Source organism: Podarcis cretensis (assembly GCF_951804945.1).
Source record: "Podarcis cretensis genome assembly, chromosome: 14".
In the NCBI taxonomy this organism is placed as follows: Eukaryota; Metazoa; Chordata; class Lepidosauria; order Squamata; family Lacertidae; genus Podarcis; species Podarcis cretensis.
Window position 1 is genome coordinate 12,055,452 of NC_137183.1, and position 20,751 is coordinate 12,076,202.

The following is a 20,751-nucleotide window of genomic DNA, read 5'->3' on the forward strand; positions in this document are numbered from 1 at the left end:
GCAGGCTGGGGACAGATGGACGGTCACTGAGCTTGCATAATCTTCCTTGGTATCAGAATTGGACTGCTAAAAGCAGGTAAACTCAAATTCCAGAGTTGTAACACTACAACTTAATTTTTTGTGGGCTTCATTGTATTTGGACTGCAGTGTTGTGTTTAAAAGTCTGGTTTTGTACTTTTTTCCAGATAAAACCAAATTTCTTCCACATCATCACCTCCACAAATTGGATGTGTGTGTCAATTCATGGTATACCTTAGGTGCCAAAATGTCTTTGCCAGCCCTGTTCCAAAGCATTACTGCTTTTGATTGTATTTTTTTTTTTAAAAAATAAATTATTGCATTTTAAAAGATTATGTAGAAAACATAAATTAAACATCACATCTGAATCTTCAAAAAATAGAAAATATAGAAAAAAAATAAAAGAAAAATATTACAAGAAAAGAAAAAGAACAAAACAAAAACAATTTAATCAAGTATTCAAAGTTATTCAAAGGAGACAAACAATATCTTCAATACTCTATACACCAAGTTGTGATTCGAGGACCTGATCCCCGCTTGGGGAATAAAGACGCGTGGACACGGTATATAAGGTTAATGGGCAAGAAAAGGCCACAACTTTATTGATTACAGCACGTGAGAAGGTATTGGCTTAGGCACTGGACCACAGAAGATTTGACTCCACCCACTCGGAAAGGGGTGAGTATGAAGAGGGGTTAACCACCAGTCGGGGGAGCCTTCCAAACACCACCAACACATTCCAGTGCCTAACCGCCACCCGAGCTGGGGAGGCTGCTTGTCTCCACATACTGTAGAAACACAGACCAGCCAACTATTGGCAATATTAACCCCTACTAACAGCCCTCTCAGTATAAGGAGTTCCCAGGGGGCAAAACACACCCAATCAGAAAAAACCCCACGGAAAGGGGAAGGCTGGCACAGAGCAAACAGGCAGAGGGGTTTAGACCGGCAGAAGAGGGCAGAACACACACAAAGGGATGGAATACAGGGTGCTATAAGCACCAAATGATGGACCACCAGCCAGCCAACTCTGTTTGGTGGGTTTAAAGGAGATGCCAGAAACTGGACCACAGTCATGGCCTGCCTTATTTCCTTCGATACTCCAGAGGGGTGCAAAGTTGGGAGGATTTGGGGAAACTCTAAGCGGAGCCTAGATCCAGCTGCCTGAGCCTTCTGCTTGGGGGTAAATGCAGGGCTGGGCCAGATGCTTGGCAGCTGCCTGAGGTTGCCCAGTGGTGCCATGGGCCTGGCAGAGAGAGCATTCCTGGAGCCCAGAGCCCATTGGCTCCCGTCCTTGGCCAGGCTCTGACCTCACAACCAGCTGTGGAATCCTGGGGAATGTTTTGTTTCCTAGGAAGCTAGGTGAGTTCTTTGAAAGGATCCCTGGGTCAGTTGAAAGCCCGTTGGTTCAGTTAGGAGCCTTCTTTTCTGAATTTAAAAGCTGTTCGACTGACTTTGTGGGCCTTTCTGGGTTTGGAGATCTTCTGCAGAATATGCTGCTGGTGGCGTAGAAGGTAAAGTCAAGGGAAAGAGGGGAGACATTCTGAAGATTCGTACCCCCACCACATGCCCAGTTTTTAAAGATGCTCCTTGGTTATTAGACCTTTCTTAAATCCCATGCTGGATGTTACATGAGCCAGCAACTTTCCCAGGGAGTTTTCTGATTTGTTGCTATGGAGAGATTTTGCTTCAAGAATGTTTGAGACCACTGGAACAGAAACCCCACCCCACCGAAACAGAAACAGGGGAGATGTTGGGGACTGTTGGCCTTCCAGTTATTGCTGAATCCCATCCAATCCCCTCCTACGGGCTAGAGAAGGATCTCTGGCGCAAGATGGCTGCCCCCAGCTTCCCACCTCCAGCCATGTGCATTTCCAATGGGCATCAACAGTCAGTGTGAACTGGAGAGTGTGGCATGCGGAAAACACCAAGGGAATCAGCCCCGGAACGGCCCCAGGTGGAATCTGGACTGTCTGTTCCAGAAGAGACACCAGTGACGACGGCGACTCCCCCCGGCATTGTGAAAACCTCAAAAAGCAAAATTCAACACTCCCAAGGGAAACCTTCACTGCACAGGACCCAATGTCACCACCCTCCACCACGAGCTCAGCGGCTGCAGTATTCACGGATACTGTCCAAATCCCTTCCAGTCCCAGAGCCTCCCTGAACCCGCCCGCAGGGACACCCGTCCCACCCTCTGCCACATTGAACATGTGTGCTGTCCTCAAAAATGGGGAAATCCACCTCCCAGCAACCTCTCAACTGCCTAAAATTCCCAGCGAGTAGCACACCGGACCCTCCATTGACACAGGACACATCACTGTGGGCCTCCAGCCGCCGAATGCATCATCTGCTGCCATCGAGATATTTTACTTCAAGAACACAGAAACAGAAACATGCCTTAATAATATAGAGATCTAACTAAGAGTTAAAGTAGTTATTGCTAAAGTTCATCTCAGCAGCTGGCCACAGCAGCAGTTGGTGGTCTTGAAGCAAAATCTCTCCATACCCACGAAGAATGCACTCAGCAGCTGGAAACCTGCAGTGATACGCCCCATACAAATAGAAGGTCCAATATGCTGCTCGCCGGGAACCCCAGGCAACTCAAAAGCCACTGGGAAGTGGACCTGCCCCCCTGCAAGACAGCACACATGTTCCATACAACAGAAAATAGGACAAGTATCACTGCAGGCAAGCTCAGGGAAGCTCCATGACCAAAAAAGATCACGATAAAATCCCCACATTCCACGGGCCCAAAGACACTGCACAAGGCAAACAACACAAATACCACAGTGGCTGAACTCACAATGGAAGCCAATGCCATCAAGTTCTGAGCAACAAAAATCTCCCTGGATACCACCCACTGAACTCTTCAAAATGCCAAAAAGAGTCATCATCAGGGTCCCTCCAAAAACAGACAGTCCAGACTCCAATCAAGATGTCTCCAGAGCCGATTCCCCCAACGCCCTCCACATGCCACACTCTCCAGCCCACACCGGCGGCTGATGCAATGCACACAACCCAGGCAAAAACACCATTCAAAAATGTACACAATCAAGTGTTCTATAATTCCCCGCCGAGCACCACCTGACCTTACTACGCCTCTGGCAGGATCCATCTCTCCTTGTAACGCAGAGCCCAAGTCTTTTTTGAAGAACAACCCGCTTTAGCTGCCTCTTTTCCGGACCCTGCTGGGATTCAGCCTCAACCTAACGTCCTTCCCCTTCTGCCCTCTTTGCACAGAGCTGTTTATGATGGAGGCCTCCCATCTGAGCTCCCTGCACATTCTTACTGTGCTGTTCTACCAGCGGCTATATAAAGAAAAACTCCTTTCTCAGGAGGAGCTGACCCTCGTCTTCCCCGACCTAAGAGAACTGCTTAAGATCCATGGTAAGTCTGTTTCCCCCCCATTCTGTGGCTGGCCCAGGCCTCCGCTTCTTCCTGGGTGGGTCACAGGTAGAGGGAAAAGGGACAAAAAGAAAGGCACAGCACCCAAAGAGCTCTGCAGCAGGATCAGGCCCAAGGGACCCAGCCAGACCTGCAGCCTGTTTTCAGGGGGCCCCACAAGCTGCAGGGCAGAAGCTCAATGCCCCCCCCAAACTCCCCCGATGCCCTGCACACGCCACACTCTCCAACCCACACTGGCCACCGATGCAATGCAACAAGTTTGGATGAGAACAATGCCACCCACCCCCCCAGGAGCAGGGAAGGCATCCACTGCCTTGTGCAGCCAGTTGCTGCCTCTCAACCTAACCTACCTCACAGGCTTGTTGTGAGGATTAAATGAGGAGGGAATCCATGGACACCCTCCTAAGCTCCTTGGAGGAAAAGGTGGGGTGTAAATGACATGAATAAATGAGACGCCTGGTCTCTCCACCACTGAGAAAGTGGGATTCAAAAAAGAGCAGGCCATCTCTGTCCCTCTCCTGTCCCTGCTGGGGTTATTCCTTATTCCCCCTCTCCTGTGCCTTGCTCAACCTCCCCCCCGCCTCTTCCCCCCCCCCAGGTTCTCTGTCGGGGAAAATGAAGGATCTGCAGGAGAAAGGGCCCCTCATTGAGGAGATTGGGGACCACCTGCTTTCCCAGGTAAGGATTGCAGAGCAGGGCAGAGAGGCGGGCGGCAACTGGGAGGTTTCTGCCTGTGGGTCTCCAGTGGACTTGGGCCCTTGATTTCCTGATGCTCACTGGACGTGTTTCCTCTCCCCTGCCCCCTGCCTTCCCCCCCAGTTTGGTGTGGCTGCAAGTGAGGCGCTCCAGCAGGCCATTACCAAATATGGCTTGCAGCAGGCCAGGGCCCTGGAGTTCCTTCAAGCGAAGCAGCCGAGGGATGCTCGGTTCTGGCGTGTCATCCAGATATGCTCCATGAGAAGAGGAGGCTGAGCTCAAGGAAAGGGCCGAAGGATTACTCCCTGGGCGAATGCAAGAGTGCAGGAGAACAAGCAAGATGGCATAGGTTAGGTGGTAACCTCTAGTTGCATGCTGCCCCAATCTCCAGGTGGGTTCAAGATTCCAGGGGTTCTGAGGGCTTTCCCTAGGTTTGGTTTCCTTGGAATGAGCGGCAGCCTCCTGTTCTCACAGCAGCTGCCCAGCTGCCCCAAAGGAGAAGCCCCTAAGCGAGCAGGAGCTGAGCAGCAAGGCTCCCCCACTTGTTTTGCCGCTGACTCTCTCTGGTGTCCAGAAACATGTCATAATAATGATAATTATGTTGTCTGTCTGCTTCCTTCTTTGCCTCTCCCAGGAAATCGAGAGCTGCCCATAAGGCCACCACCATTCAGCTAAAGGATTTCTTGGAGTGTGAGATGCAGCGCCTGGCTAGCTACCCTCTGCTGCTGAATAACATCATCCAGCACACTAATGGTGTCTCTCTCTCTCTCTTTCTCCATATATTTATGTGTCGGGTGTGGTGGGGAGGGTGTCCCAAGAGAGCTGTGTGGTGTTTGCCTCCCAGGATGGGTCATAAGGAAAGGGTTAAAATGGGTGTCATGTGATTGGCCAGTGAGAATGCAAGTGGGGAGTAAAAGTTAGAGTGGGAGGTTTTGAAAGTCAGTTGAGGTTTGGGAGTTGAAGAAGAAAGAGGGAGGAATAGGCAGTGGGTTGGTTGAGTTGTATTGTGAGAGAGTGAGAGGAATTGTTAGGTGGAGTCAGATAAATAGTTGGGAATAATCAGTTTGAAGTTGTTAGGAACAAAGATTAAGAAACTGCCAAGAAAAATTAACTGTAACCATAAGCTTGTTCCTGCATTTAAAAATAAACTTGATTATTTGTTAATGTTAACAACTGACTGGACTCCGTGTTGTCCCTGTGAGATACGGGGTGGTGGCAGTGGAAAAAAGCAATTGCAGTGGTGGCACAGGGTCCACTGTGTGTGATTGCCACAAGCTGCTTCTCTCCATAATTCCATGTTGATTCCATGTTGATGTGCTTCCTAACTTTGGGAGGTTGTGAGCTGCATTGAGCCTGCCTTACTAGGGAAAGACAGCACACAAGAGGGTGATGGGGGGGAAGACGATGGTGTGTGTGTTTATACAGCCCCCATCTGCCTTCATTAGTGCCCCATGGCCCAGCAGCCCACTTTCTGATCAGTAAACAAGGATCCCTTTGCCTTCTGCATCTGGGCTGCTGCTGCTCATCTGTCTTTCAGACCTGTTTGCTTTTAAATGCAGCCTTGTTCCTAGTTTGTGCTGGGAGCTGCTTTGGGTTTCAAAGTAATAAAATGAAACCAACTTTGCAGGCAGCCTATCAGAAGCACTCCCTCGTCACCCCCTCTCTCTGCACCTTCCTCGCTCAGATTCAACTTGGGAGCACCAGTATCTCTGCCTGGCGCACGATGAGTGCAAGGAGCTCCTTGAGGGCATCAAGGAGGAGTTGAGGCAGGCAGAGAATGACAGACGGCTGGATGTCTCCCCAAAGCATTTGGATGCCAGATCTCTGCCGAAGAGCAGCCACCCACTGGCCAGGCAGTTCCAGGTAGGGCCTTCCCTTCACCCTCTCCCCAATCCCTGGCCTTGTCCTGCTCTTCCCCTCTGTGAAATGCTGCCTTTTTCTACCCCTGCTGTGCAGAACCTTAACCTCACAGAACACCACATAATTCAGGAGGGGCCTCTGCAGCTGCGCAATCAACAAGAAGACGACTTCGGGTACGTGGAAGAAACAACCTCTCCCGCCAAAACACACACACATGGCACAGGCCACTCAGAGTGGAGGGGCATGTGCTCTCCCTCTGCAGTTGGCTTTGCCATGTAGACCCCCCCTTTTCTATTAATACAGGAATCAATGAGGGGAGGGGATTGTGGCTTTGTGGCAGAAAGACTCTGGAGTCTAAAAGCCCCGGAGAGTCACTGCTGCAAAGTAGAGCCTTAGCTGTTGAAACATCCAACTTTCACGAGTGTTTAGAGCTGTCATACAACAAGCCACAGATCACAAGACTCTCGGAAATAGTGTTTGGGTGGCAGAAGGGCTCTGGTAGCTCGATGGCAGAACACCTGCTTGGCATGCAGAAGTTCCCAGCTTCCATCCCCAACAGTGTCTCCGGGTAGGGCTCAGGAGAAGACTCCCTGCCTGGGACCCTGCAGAGCCATTTCTGCCAGTCAGAGTAGACAAGACAGGGCTAAATGGGCCCAAGGGCCTGATTTGGTCCAGCCTCCTTTGTCCCTCTGGCCTGGATGGGCCTTTGGCCTGATTCTGCGGCCTGGCACCTAGATGTTCTCCTCAGGATCAGTGGAGCAGGTGAGCAACAACCCCTCTCTGTGTGTGCTTGTGTCTCTTAGGCCTGCACGTCCTGCTTTTGGAACATCTTGCAATATTTCTGAAGCCGAAGGGGTGGCGGATGCAGTTACAATGCTTCAAGAGGAAGGCAGGGGGCTCTGTTTTAAGCCGCATGGTTCCTCTGGAGACCACCCTCGTCCGCCCTGCAGCCACAGGTAAGAAGGGGGGGCCATAACACCACTGCTCTTCATGACACCATGAGCAACAACCCCTCATTCTCTGTGTGTGCGTCTCTTAGGCCTGCACACCCGGCTTCTTAAAGACCTGGTTGTTTTCCTGAAGCCAAAGGAGAAGTGGGTGCAGATGAAATGCCTGAGGAAGAAGACAGAGCAGGGCTCCTCTTTAAGCCCTCGTCTGTCTCTCAGCCAGAGGTAAGAAGGGGTGCCATAACACCACTACACATGATGGCACTGTAAGGACTCTTCTTCCATCTTGTCTCTTTTCTCTGTTCAGATCCAAGATCATTCTTCCTGATCTGTGTTTTGGAGGAGACACCAGACATCTGTGAGCTGGTGGCGTCCAGCCCTTCTGAGAGGATCATGTAAGATGTTTGCCTCTTATTTCCCCCTCTCCCCTGGCAAATGACAACAAGCCAAGCAATTTAAACGAAGCTACAAGCACAGAAACGAGATGTATTGGGGCGGGGGAGACATACATTAAGCGTCAAAAGGCAGGGTAAAGGTGTGTATTTATATATGTGTATGTTTCGTATGCATATATATTAGCTTTGAATAGTGTTGGAACCCCCTGGAGAAAGACACTGCTGAAATAAATGTGGGGTTGTGCTTTGGTCGCCTGCCTTGCAAACTGGCAAATCAAAGCCCCTCTTCTGCTCTCTTTGGGGCTTTAAGAGCGTCTCTCTCTGTCTCCCCTCTTTTCCTGGCAGGTGGCTGCAGCATCAGGAGAGGGTGACAATGGCCACCAGGAAAATTGTCATTCTGCCCTGCAGGCTGTTACCAAAAAGGAGCAATGCAGCAGCGAGCAGCAGCTTTGTCAGCTGCAGGTGGCTGGAAAGCCAAACAGGATGTTGACGTTTGTGACTGTTACCATGGTAAGAAAGGGGCAGTCCATTCACTGAACTGAGCACCGGATGTTAGCTCAGTGTGTCCTCTGACCTGTACTGGAAGTACATGGGTGGAGTTATTATGCTCTCTGCTGTTGTTGTTTGAAGAGTACGGACATGTTTCTCTGTACTGCTGCAAAAGACAGAAATAAAAGGATGTAGATACATTTCTGTCTGTCTCTTTCCCCTCCCTGGGGATAGCAGGGAGGAGAGTGAAGGAGTGGTGTGTTCTTCTCACGTCTGGGAAGGATCGCCAATTACAGACCTCGCCTGTTTTCCTGCCGGGAGTCGCAGGGGGAGGTCAACAAGGAATTCAGCCGGTGCCTGGAGAGTGGCACATTCCTCTGACCGAGGCAGGATTCCAACAATGGTAGCAGAGGATGGTTTCTTCGCTCCATCGAAGTCTGCAATGAGAGGTTGATCTTCTGCACCCACGGAAAGAAGATAACGTCTGCGTGCAGCCAGAAGCTCAACAGACGAGGTGACAGCCAAGCCACGGAGCCCCAAGGTATGAGAATTTCGGGCTAAAAGTGTGAACGCAGATTGATTTATTCTCTGGTTCACGGGAGCAGTGTTTGGGAAAAACAGCTCCGAGAGAGAAGGCTTGCATTCCAGGAATTCTTGTGGTTGATAAGGTTTCCTGTACAAGAAAGGAATGCACAGTTGCTAAACAACGCTCGTCAGTGTAGTGGAAAGCTACACAAAGGGGCTGGACTGTAAGGCTGTGTTTGTTTTGGCTAGAATCTCACGAACTCTTGGAAGGGACTTTCCAAAGCAGCCAGCGTAAGAGCTGCCAGGTGCCAAGAGCGTAAACAACCAGCTATTGGATTTTAGCAGGCTTGAGAGTGAGAGCTAAGGCAAGGACTCAAAATGGATGCCAAGAAGGGGGGAGCCCTGCCTTATCCACCCCTCCTAACTAATGACAATTATTCATCTTGGTCTGTCAAGATGAAGGTCCTGCTGCAGAATCAGAGGCTGTTTGGGGTGATTGAGAACCCCATCCCTGCAGCACCAACGCGTGCTTGGGAATCACAGAATGTGAAGGCCCGGACGGCTATAATTCTGTGTGTTTCAGATTCCCAACTTGTGCATATTCAAGATTTAGAATACGCGCGAGAGGTTTGGGACACACTGCGAAGGACACATCAGAGAGATGCAGGTTCTTCAGCGTTGCTGTATTTTGAAAAGCTGACCAATCTGAGGCTTGCGCCTGATGGAGATGTTCAAGCGCACCTGACGGAAATGAAATATCTGCGCCAACAGATGGTGGAACACAATTTCCGTCTGCAGGAGGAAGTGTTTTGCTTCATGATGATCAACAGTCTAAATCGGACTTATAAATCGGTTGCCAGTCAGCTTGGTTCTCTTCCGGCGCAGCAATTAACCGCGGAGAGGGTGTGTGCCGTGGTGCTTAATGAACATGACAGACTTGCTGCACTGGAGGTTAAGGACAGGGGGAGGGAAGAACGGAGTTCTAACACCCCCACTGCTGTTGCTACTGGAGAGAATGCTGTAGCTTTGAACGTTGTCCGTTGTTACAATTGTGGACAGACTGGGCATCTTCAGCGGAACTGTAAGAAGCCACGTCAGCAGAAAGGAGCCAAGGGGAGCTCTGCGAAGTCTGAGGTGTCAGGCAAAAGTCATACCAAGTCACAGGCGAAGCCTGCAAAGGCTTTGATGTCGCTAAAGGCCACACCAGAAGTGGGGAACTCTTTCGTCCTGGACACTGGAGCGACCGTTCATATGACATCTCACAGAGAGCTATTTTCGACGTTTAAGAAGCAAAGCTTCGCTGTGCAACAGGCCAACGGTCAGGAGCTGGAAGCGACCGGGATTGGGACTGTGTATCTTGAAAGTCTGAACTTGACTATTAACAATGTGTACTTGGTTCCAGAGTTAAAGTTCAATCTGCTGAGTGTTTCGCAGATTGCTAAGAAAGGACTGAAACTGTCCTATGATGCTGAGAGCTGCAAGATCTACAAAGATGGAGAGTTGTATCTTTCCGCCAAAGAGAAAGATGGACTGTATTTGTTGACCTTTGATCAATGTGATTACATGAAATGTAATTCTAACATGATCTCTTTTGCAGGTGTAACCAAGAAGAACGCCAAGCAGGTGACCTCAAGGGTCGACAGGGCATTTCAGCGGGTGTATGCTGATGTGATTGGTCCTCTAGCACCATCTAGAGGCAATGCAAAATTTTACCTTGTGTGTGTGGATTCATTCTCAAATTTTGTCTGGATTTATGTTTTGGAGAAACCAAAAGAAGCCTTAGAAAGGTTTAAAGAGTTTTGTGACAAGGTTAAAAACATGCATGATGCTAACATTGCTTGTCTTTTCACAGATGAGAAGCCAATTTTTCTTTTACAGGATTTCCAGGAGTTCCTGCAGAAGAAAGGGATTAGACACAAGATTGCTGCTTCTGCAGAAGCGTGGAAGAAAAGTGTCTGTATTAGGGTGAACAAAGAATTGCAAAAGGGAATGCAGGCGCAATTGATTAGTTCACATCTGCCACATGAGTACTGGGCGGAGTCACTATTGTCGTATACTTATACGTGGTTGAGAAAGGTTTCAAAAGAGTTGGGAAGTTCTCCTTTTGAGAAACTGTTCCATAGAAAACCTTCTGTTGCCCATTTCAAGGTTTTTGGGTCTCATGTGAGGACAGAAGCTCCAGGTGGAGTAAAGAATGCCAGAGGCATTTTTGTGGGATATGAAAAGGGTCTCTACAGAGTAATTTTGTCTGAATCTGGTCAGGTGATTCTCACAAAATTTCTAGAGAGTGCTCCTGAACAGGAGAGAGTAATTGTTCACACATTTCCCACAGGGGATGATTCTGATGATGAGGAGGAGGATTTTATCGACTACAGTGGTACTGATGATGACAGTAGTAGCTCAAAGAGCTCAGTTAACACAGTCATTGAGAGGAAATCTCACATAATGGCTAGACCCTCAGAGATGGAGGACGAACCACTGATTACACTTAGTACTGGTTCTCCAAAGAGTCCAGAGGCTGAACCAGAAAGCAGAGAAGATCAGCACCTCATACATAGGTCTGAGAGAGTTACGAAGGGTGTACCACCCAAGAGGTATTCAAAAGAGTTTACCAACTTAGCTATTGCTTGTGTTGCTGTTGTAAACAACCGAGAACAGGTTGAAGCTGTGTCTAAGTCAGAGACAAAGGCACAACAGAGAGTTGCTAGCCAAGGTAATGCAGATGCACTCATTCCTTGGAAGTCACACAACCAGAGAGGTACATTGGTGAAACCAGTGGCGGGTAGTTCCAAGGGTGGAACTGGAACAACAGGGGAATGTTATATGTATAACAACTGTTTGTTTTCTTCTCTGGATCACGCTTTGCTCGCAGCACGCATTGATTCTTTTGGGGGAGGATGTTACCAAAAAGGAGCAATGCAGCAGCGAGCAGCAGCTTCGTCAGCTGCAGGTGGCTGGAAAGCCAAACAGGATGTTGACGTTTGTGACTGTTACCATGGTAAGAAAGGGGCAGTCCTTTCACCGAACTGAGCACCGGATGTTAGCTCAGTGTGTCCTCTGACCTGTACTGGAAGTACATGGGTGGAGTTATTATGCTCTCTGCTGTTGTTGTTTGAAGAGTACGGACATGTTTCTCTGTACTGCTGCAAAAGACAGAAATAAAAGGATGTAGATACATTTCTGTCTGTCTCTTTCCCCTCCCTGGGGATAGCAGGGAGGAGAGTGAAGGAGTGGTGTGTTCTTCTCACGTCTGGGAAGGATCGCCGATTACAGACCTCGCCTGTTTTCCTGCCGGGAGTCGCAGGGGGAGGTCAACAAGGAATTCAGCCGGTGCCTGGAGAGTGGCACATTCCTCTGACCGAGGCAGCCCCATCAGATGCCCCCACCCCCGTGCACCCACCTGTGCCTTTCAGGTGAGAGAGACCCCCCCACTCTGCATGTTTCCCATTGCCAGGTTAGGAGACCTCCAGGCAAGGGACCTGGCTGGATTGTAGCCAACAGGGCAAAGGTGGGAGCCTCATCCATGACTGTCTCATCTTTGGGCCCTGTGCCCTCTCTCACTGTCAGCATATGGCCCCCAGGAGGTTTCCCATGGAGGCGCGTGGCCCTCGGTTTGGAAGAGAGCCGCTCCTCGGAGGCTTCTCAGCTGGGTGAAGGGGATGGACACTCCCCTTTGCGATGGCTGCCCTCCTTCTCAGGGGACCCTAACCCCTCCCCTCTGGGCTCGCCTTTTTGCAGGAGATAGACAAGGAGAAATGGGAGCGCTAGACCAGTGTTTTTCAACCACTGTTCCGCGGCACACTAGTGTGCCGTGAGATGTTGCCTGATGTGCCGTGGGAAAAATTGAAAAATTCGAAAGATTAAAAAAAAAAAATAATCAAATTTTCGCCCACTAGGCGGGCGCCGGACTGTGTCCTGGGTATGGGGGGTGGGGTTTTTGACCCTGCCCTCGGCCAGCAGGGGTGCCGATTGGCACTCCTCAGGGGGACACCCTCCACTTTTCTGATGTCCGGGCTCCAGCCTGGACCTATCACAGTAGGACATCATCTTCCGACTTCCTTCCTGCCCGAGCACAGTGTGTGCAGCAGCAGAGAGAAGAAGACGTCGCGACTCGAGTCACCAGGAGGACCGGAGAAGTTGTCATTTTATTTCTCTTCAGTCTCCACTGAATGCCTTGGCTGGGTTAGGGACCCTTATAGCTCAGCATCAGTTGGTGGAAAGGACATGAATTTACAGGAGCAGGAGGAACTAACTGAATTGAGACAAAATTGTGGTTTCAAGCTAAGATTTGCTGATCTACCTTTGGACAGTTTTTGGTTGGATACTGCCAAGGAGTTCCCCCTTCCGGCAAACAAAGCTATTTTGACATTGCTCCCATTTTCCACTACATATCTGTGTGAGATGAGCTTTTCAAGCATGATTGCTATAAAAACTAAATACAGAGAGAGACTGAGAGCTGTTGACGAAGAGCTACGTGTGTGTCTTTCTTCGATTCCAGCCAGAATATCAGCTTTGTGTTCAGCCAAACAGGCCCAGGTTGCGCACTGAATAAAGTATTTTATAATTTTTCATATTTCTGTTTACTTACTATTTCATAATAAAGTAATTATAAAATACTTTCTTTGTGTTTATTTGATTCCTATTCAAGAGAATTACTTTATATATAGTCAATATAGGCACAGAGTTAATTTTTTAAACATTTTCTAATGGTGGTGTGCCTCGTGATTTTTTTCATGAAACAAGTGTGCCTTTGCCCAAAAAAGGCTGAAAACACTGCGCTAGACGGCAGAGTCTATTTTTTATAGTTATAAAATTTAATTAACGTACTTTTCTTTGGTTTTCTTTTGAAATACACGTGTGTAAAATCTAATCTATTTTCTTTTTTCCTGTAGCTTTTAAAAATGCAATAAATAAAAAATGCAATTTCTAAGGTCACGTGGGCTAGGGGCTCAGTAGTTCTCCATTTGAAGATAATAAGCCCATATCTTATCTTGGCACTTTTGTGCCCAGCCCCCTGCTCTTAGTTCTCATCAGCAGGTGCTTAATAAGGGTACGATCCTTGAAAGCATTTAGCCTGTGCCTCTCAGATAGACTGCTATTTCACAAAGATGCAAAATATATTGGCATTATCTTCAGCCTTTCCACCCCACTGTTAGGCCCCACTGTGGCCGCAAATGACTGCAGAAGTCCTGTGGCAGAGACCCAGGCCTAGGCTCAGTCACCAAAGAGGCCGGGCACCCATAACAAAAATGTTGAGGGTACCTGGACCCCCAATGGACAGGTGCAAAGTCTCTGAGCATACGGGACTTTTCTAAAGGCACCTTCCAGGACTGGCGAGGGCAGAGCTGAGCTTCTGGCGAGTGTAAAGGCCCTTCTTGCATTTCTAGATACGAGAAAGAAGAGATATGCTGCCGGTGTGGCTATATCTCTCTCGATTTCTCCAATTTTATAGTCGGGGCACCTTGAGCAGTCGTGTTGTCTCTCAGTGTCTAATATTCTTTGCCTGACTGTAGCTTTTGCCTGGCCCAAGCCCAGACTTAGAAGAGCTTGAGGGGCAAAACCCAGTTTCTGAAGAGTGTTCAGAACTGCCAGCCTGACTGGAATTGATCGCAGAGGATCAATGGGGCTATCCCTTGGGGGAGCAGATTCAACGTCAGCCATTTGTAGATTGATGTTAGGCAGATGTTAGCCTCCACTCTCATCATCCCCGTTTCTAATCTAACCCATGTGTTTGAGACACATCTGGGGACTTGTAGGAGAGCTCTAAGAAGTCTGGATTGAACTCTCTCAAGGGGGGAGAAAGCAGAGGAAGGTGGGCCCAGAAAGGATCCATAAAGGAGCTGTGCCAAAGTTTTGGCCTTGTATAATTTTAGAGCCACAGGGATGAAGAAGCCCCCTTGTGCTCTGAAAAATTTAAGAATACAGTTTGCGTTTCCCCCCGCTGAGCTCCCAATGGAGTTTGTGTGTAGTTCCTGAGGCCTGTTCCACCATTCCTAGATACTTATAGATTGTGACTTGTTCTAATTTGTGGCCTTGGAATTCCCAGCTTCTAAGCTTTGGTTTTTCCCCAAAAGCGAGTATCTTTTGATAGTTGATTTTGAGACATTCAGATTTACAGTATGCTGCGAGCTTTCTTAGTGCTCTTTTGAGTCCAATGGGGGTTCTAGATAGAATTACCGTATCATCGGCATATAGCAGGACTGAAATATGCCGATTTGCGAGCTTTGGAGGGTGGAGTTCTGAGTCATTGAGCACAGATACTAAATTATTTAAATAGAAATTGAATAATAGAGGGGCCAATAGGCACCCTTGCCTGACTCCTTTGAAGGTTTTACAGTAATAGGGTCCGTTAGGTGTCATAGGCGGCTACACCTGACTCTAAGAGCCGTGTTTGTGTGCAGTGTCTGAATTAACAGCAGAAGCCTTCTATCTATATTGGTACCCTGTAGTCTGTCCCAGAGTCTGGTTCTGGAGACTGTATCAAAGGCTGCTTTTAGATCAACAAAGGCAGCGTATAGTGAGGCCTGCCCTCCTGATTTGTATTTGTCGATGAGATGTTGTAACGTTAGACAGTGATCTGTCGTGGACCTTCCGGGTCTGAAGCCCGCTTGTTCTATTGCCAAGATATCTTCATTCTCTAGCCATTCTGTAAACTTATTGAGGTGCTTTGAGCAGAGTTTACTAATCACACTTAATAGGCTAATCGGCCTATAATTCGCTGGGTCCCCTCTGTTGCCCTTTTTATAGATTGGGACTATTATGACTGTTCCCCATTCCCTTGGGTTGCGGCCAGTGTCATCTATGTAGGTGAAGAGGGTGGCTAAGAAAGGTGCCCACCAATCCGCCTGTGCTTTTATCATTTCTGGCGTAATGCCATCTGGGCCTGGGGCTTTGGCAGTTTTCAGTTGGTTTATATATGATTTCACTCAGTTACTGAAACTGGTGGCCATTTTGCCAGTTGTTCTATATTATAATTTTGTAATGGAGGTTCAGCGTCCTCGTACAAAGATTGGAAGAATGAGACCCAAAGGTTAGGAGGAATTTGTGAGGTTAAGGGGGAAATAGCCTTGTGGGTGCCAGAAGCTACCGGTTTCCAGAATAGTGTCTGATCTTTTGCTTTTGCCGCACTAATTAATTCTAGCCAACATTTTCTGGTATAGGCGTTCTTTTGGTGGGTTATTAGGTCTTTATACTCTTTTTTTTTAAGGCACGGACGGCAAGATAGGCTTGCTGTCTGACAGAATTTTCGGCTGTCAGGGCAGCTTTGTAAGCATTTTGCAGGGCTTTCTTGGCCTCAAAGTGGGTGTAGTCAAACCAGGGTTTATTTGATGTTATTGGTTTAGTTGGCCTTTTCCCTGTGGTATTAAAAAGATGGGGTTTTTAATTGTTGGAGCAGGCTCTCATACTTGGAAACTGGGTCCTCAGGCCTAGGATTATTCCCAGAGCCAATTAAAATTGTACGCTCCCTCTCTCTCTAGCATCAGACAGCAAAGAGAACAAAGGACAATAGTCCCACTTCACGGAACACAGTAACACAAAAATCCTGTCTCCATCACTTCCCACTCTGTGGAGTCAAAACATACACCGTCATGTGATAGACAACAATCCCATGACTGCAATCATGGAGCAGGAATTCTGACATTTCCAGTGTTTTGCTATTAACATTCTGGCTGCTGCTGTTGAGTAAAGAAATACTCTTTGGTTTTCATTTTGGTTCGAAGATGGCGGCACGTTCATACGCTGCAGCTCTGAGCTCCCAATACCTCACCTACTCACTCACAAAACTGGTAAACATCGGGCTCGCAAGAAAAATAGAGATAACTAGAGAGTTTCAAATTTCCCACTGTATACCAAACTGCACAGTAAGAGCTCCAGGATCTCTATGGATTGTTGTCGGGAGGGGGACATGCCAAAAGAAGCGAAAGAGAAAAGGGTGAAAGCAAAAACATGGCTGCAGAGCAGGTCTGTTAACCCGGCTTCGAAAAAGACCCATCAGACCAGCACTGCCAAGCCTCTTCCTGACCAACACCAGATTTCTCGTCCATAAAATTGACGAATTACAGTTGCTGATGGCAGCAAACAAGCTTCTTCGTGAAAACTGTGTGGTAATTATTACAGAAACTTGGCTACATTCAGCAGTACCGGATGTGGCAGTTGAGCTGATAAATCAAATAATTTATTGCTCTGATAGAAACAGTGATTCTGGTAAAGCTAGGGGCGGAGGAGTCTGTATTTACATACACAATGGTTGGTGCATTAACCGCAAAGTAGCTTACACGTATTGCTCCCAGATGTAGAATTGATGGCAGTTATATGTCGGCCATTTTATCTGCCTAGAGAAGTAGCTGTCATAATTATTATAGCTGTTTATATTCCACCTGATGCTAATGTCAGTGCGGCACTTTCTAAGCTATATGACCTCATCTCCAGGCAGCAGCAAATCCACCCAGAGGACACCCTTGTTGTGGCAGGGGACTTCAATCAAGCCTGCCTGAAGACAGTTTTTCCTAAGTTTGAACAGTTTGTGAAATTTCCCACTAGAGGACAGAATATTCTAGATCTCACATATTCCAATTTGAAACAGGCATATAGGGCAATCCCCTTCCCCCACTTAGGCTCATCCGACCATTCTTCAGTTTTTCTATGTCCGAAGTACATCCCTCTCAGGAGAAGAATTCAGCCAGTTATAAAAAGAGTTAGAATTTGGCCAGAGGGTGCTCTTAGTCAGCTCCAGGATTGTTTTGAGAGCACTGATTGGAGCGTGTTTGAACATCAAGATCTGCATAGATACACAGATGCTATACTTTCCTATATTAAAGTGTGCACCGATAATGTAACAGCGCAGAGATGCATTAGAGTCTATGGGAACTGTAAACCATGGATGACTGCTGAGGTAAGAACACTCCTGAGAACCCGGAATTCTGCCTTTAAGACAGGGAATATAGTCATATACAGAGAGGCGAGAACAAATCTCAAAAAAGGCATTAAGGCAGCAAAACAACAATATAAGCTTAAGGTGGAAAATTATTTAGCTGATAACAACATGAAACAAGTGTGACAAGGACTGCAGCACCTAACCAACTACAAGGGCAATACGATTTGCCCCCTGTATACAATGCCCAGAGGAAAATTTATATTGCCAGTTCTTAACTGGCTTCCAGGTCGATCCGCACAGGAAGTGACAGCTGAACTCCTAGCAGATAAGCTTCTATGTATTACACACCAGGTAGCCGAATTTGCACTGGCAGCCAAGAAGTTCTGTTCCAGCTATGTGAATGCACTCCAGTTTTAAATTCAGTGTTGTAAATTTCTTCTTTTTATGTTTTTGGGAGTGACTATCGATCAGGGCATGACTTGGAGCGCAAATACCACTGCTCTGGTGAAGAAGGCCCAGCAGAGAATTTATTTCCTCAGACTTTTAAAGAAGAACAATCTGAGTGAGAGACTGCTGGTGTCCTTCTACCGAGGCTCCATAGAGAGCATTCTCACATACTGTATTTGTGCCTGGTTCTCCAGTTGTACAGCTAGGAAGAGGAAGGTGCTCCAGAAGGTCATAACCACAGCCCAAAGGATTATTGGTCATCCTCTCCCATCTTTGGAAGAACTGTACAGTTCCCGTTGTCTTAGGAAAGCAAACAACATCCTGCAGGATGCATCTCACCCGGGATACAGTCTGTTTGCACTACTGCCTTCTGGCAGGAGATATAGAAACATCAAGTCAAGGACAAATAGACTGAAAAATAGTTTCTATCCAAGAGCTGTGGCCTTTTTAAATGCTGTAACTCGATAGTGTGACCTGGGAGTTTGATGGGTGTGGGTGTGGGTGTGGCTGGAATGTGGTTTGTTTGGTTGTTGTTGTTGTTTTGCTTTTGTTGTTTTTAAGGGATGGCATCCAATTTCGTTGCACTTGTGCAATGTTGCACTTGTGTAATGACAATAAAGAATCTATCTATTTAAACTTCTACAGGTTAGATCTCTGTAAAACGAGCATTAGAGAAGCCCATGGTCTAACAGTTTCAATTTGGTCAGTCACAGGGACAGCATCTCTGCGGATATGGGATTTTTCTATAGCGATCTTCAAGAACAGCAGAGGTGAGAGCACAGAGTTGTGTCAGAGTGAATGCCTTATGGTATTTAGGCAGATGCAGATTGCTAAGATAGTCCATAGGCGTTGAGAGATACCTGGCAATAAGAGAGGGAGAACCTATCCAGATCTGTTTGGTGTTCTGTGTTTGTGATACGCTGTTTGATGGCTGATCTAGCCTCCCCAAAGCCCATTCTGAGCAATTGCTCAAGGGAAAAGCCCAGAGCTAGAATTTTGGTCATAACTGCCTGATACTATGCAGATTGGAATTCATCCTTGACAACAAAGGAAGGCAAGCCCAGTTAGGAAAAAAATATAATCTTAGTCAATATTTGAGTATAGGCATCTATACTCTTGCCTCTATGCTCAAGAGACCTGCTTCTAGCCTCAAGATGGCATTGGTGACACATTTTGGGACCTGAAAGATTCATCTTAAAATTTTAAGATTTAAAATCCCCTCTGGGCTCCCCCTTTTCCAGGAGATAGATGAGAAGCAGTGGGAGTGCTACATGGCAGTCCACCCAAACCTTATCCTGGGAAAACATAGAGCCTGGAGATCAGCAAAGCCCCATGAATTGCTGCGAAAAACCAGCTATGTGAAATCTCCAATATACTAATTACACCTTCAGTGGTTTCAATGCGCTCCAACGATGTCAAATTTGGAAGGGAACCTAACTGGGCACCGTGTACGAGTTTGGCTATAAACTTTACTTCAAATAATTCCAGTGCTGCTTGTATATAATAGCTTCCTTTGGATCTGAAGCATCATGTATATTGTTCTTTTGTATTCTTATTTTCCACCCACCCTCCCCATCATCAGTCAGTTTGACTCTGGCCTTTAATATACAACAACAATTTATTTATCTCAGAGCTAAAAAATAATAATAGTGCTATCAATTGCTATAAATTATATATCCTAATACTGTAAAAATACATACTTTTATAATATTTTATTTATTATTTACTAGTTATGTTACGCTGGATATCTTGTTGTTTAAATGATGCTGGAAATCAATATAAATAACGTTTAAAAATAAATCTTTGTATTCAAATTATATATTGCCTATTTTTATGCCTTCTACAAACAAAATGTTGAGGGGATTGTGTGTGTGTCTACACAAACGCATGTGGTGTTTGCCAAACTGGGTCTCTCACCCAGGTGACAGAAAGCCTACTTTTGCCCCTGGACACAGCAGCAGTCAAAATAATTGTTTTAAAAGTGTAGAAGTGGTTAATATCAAACTATTCAATACTGTGTTCAAAAAGCTGGTTTCGTTATTAAATAGAATACTGTAAAAATGTGATTGATGCTGAAATTAGGGTTCTTATTCCCCACCCCGTTCTCATAAGAGGTATGTCCGGCTAAGGACATCCTCAAGAGTATGCTCATTGAAATTAATGAATTTAAGTTAATCACGCCCAGTAACTTCAATGAGTCTAGTCCGAGTAGGACAAGCACTGAATACAACACAATATTCTTTTTATAGTTTTGTTCTTTTGTATATAATTTTTATTTAAAATTTCTCTTTTACAACTTAAAATACTCATTTTACATCCTTACGATATCAATCACTTCCCTTCTTCTCTTTCCATGGTTCATTTTACATATCATAAATCCCTGCGTGTTTTATAATATCTACACCAATCGGTTTTCCATTATTACATCCATCAAAAATTATTTACACAGCTGAATTTATCTTAAATGCTGCCAGCGTTTTCAGCTGTACACAATTATTTCCCATATGGCCAACAAACGTTTGCCAGTCTTCTTTAAATGTATGTTCTCCTTGTTCTCTTATTCTATATGTCAAGTCTGCAAGTTGTGCATTTTTTAAAATATAGTTTTGTACACTTGCTTGTGAGAGTAATATCGCCGCAGCCTCTTAACGGCTACATTTTGGGCATCCTGGCAGCAAAAATAATTTTAGATGACAAAGGAGAAACTATGGATGTAGAATAATAATAATAATAATAATTTATTATTCATACTCCGCCCATCTGACTGGGTTTCCCCAGCCAGTCTGGGCAGCTTCCAACAAAACACTAAAATACAATAACCTATTAAACATTAAAAGCTTCCCTAAAGCAACGGTCAGAGTCAGAAGAGCTGTCAAAAAAAGCAATATGGATTCTTTGGAGGAATTAATCATGATGATTAACGTGAATAATTATTAATAGCATTGATAATAATGTTTGGAGGAATTGATAATTGGAGGAATTGATAAGAAAAACGCCCCTTCCCCTAAACACCCGTGTATTGCAATCAAGAGTTCATAGCCCCCATTGAATAAGAGGGAGGCGGTTAGAGCAACGACAATAACTTGGCGCG

General features: G+C 46.5%; 1 protein-coding gene across 3 annotated transcripts; it reads left to right on the plus strand.

Moving 5' to 3' along the window:
* The first annotated feature begins 3,097 nt into the window (after nt 1–3,097).
* Nucleotides 3,098–19,261, plus strand: LOC307203005 (rho guanine nucleotide exchange factor 11-like). 3 transcript variants are annotated; one of them, XM_079953528.1, is made up of 7 exons: nt 3,153–3,463; nt 4,025–4,104; nt 4,246–4,875; nt 5,807–5,985; nt 6,079–6,155; nt 7,237–7,324; nt 18,306–19,261. In XM_079953528.1, the coding sequence occupies exons 3-6, from the start codon at nt 4,818–4,820 to the stop codon at nt 7,289–7,291; spliced, it is 369 nt and encodes a 122-aa protein (XP_079809654.1). In that variant the 5' UTR covers nt 3,153–3,463; nt 4,025–4,104; nt 4,246–4,817; the 3' UTR covers nt 7,292–7,324; nt 18,306–19,261. The 3 variants fall into 3 exon arrangements, with proteins under 3 accessions (XP_079809653.1, XP_079809655.1, XP_079809654.1); XM_079953527.1 differs by lacking the exons at nt 5,807–5,985; nt 6,079–6,155; nt 7,237–7,324; nt 18,306–19,261 and having other exon boundaries at nt 3,098–3,408; nt 4,246–5,306; XM_079953529.1 differs by lacking the exons at nt 5,807–5,985; nt 6,079–6,155; nt 7,237–7,324; nt 18,306–19,261 and having other exon boundaries at nt 3,098–3,408; nt 4,757–5,306.
* Nucleotides 19,262–20,751: the final 1,490 nt, after the last annotated feature.

Bases quoted from the DNA above. Each gene is read 5' to 3' on its own strand.
- LOC307203005 (XM_079953527.1), top strand. From the start codon at position 3,270: ATGATGGAGGCCTCCCATCTGAGCTCCCTGCACATTCTTACTGTGCTG. The intron at 3,409-4,024 runs GTAAGTCTGTTT...CCCCCCCCCCAG, and splicing joins AGAACTGCTTAAGATCCATG to GTTCTCTGTCGGGGAAAATG. The intron at 4,105-4,245 runs GTAAGGATTGCA...CTTCCCCCCCAG, and splicing joins GGGACCACCTGCTTTCCCAG to TTTGGTGTGGCTGCAAGTGA.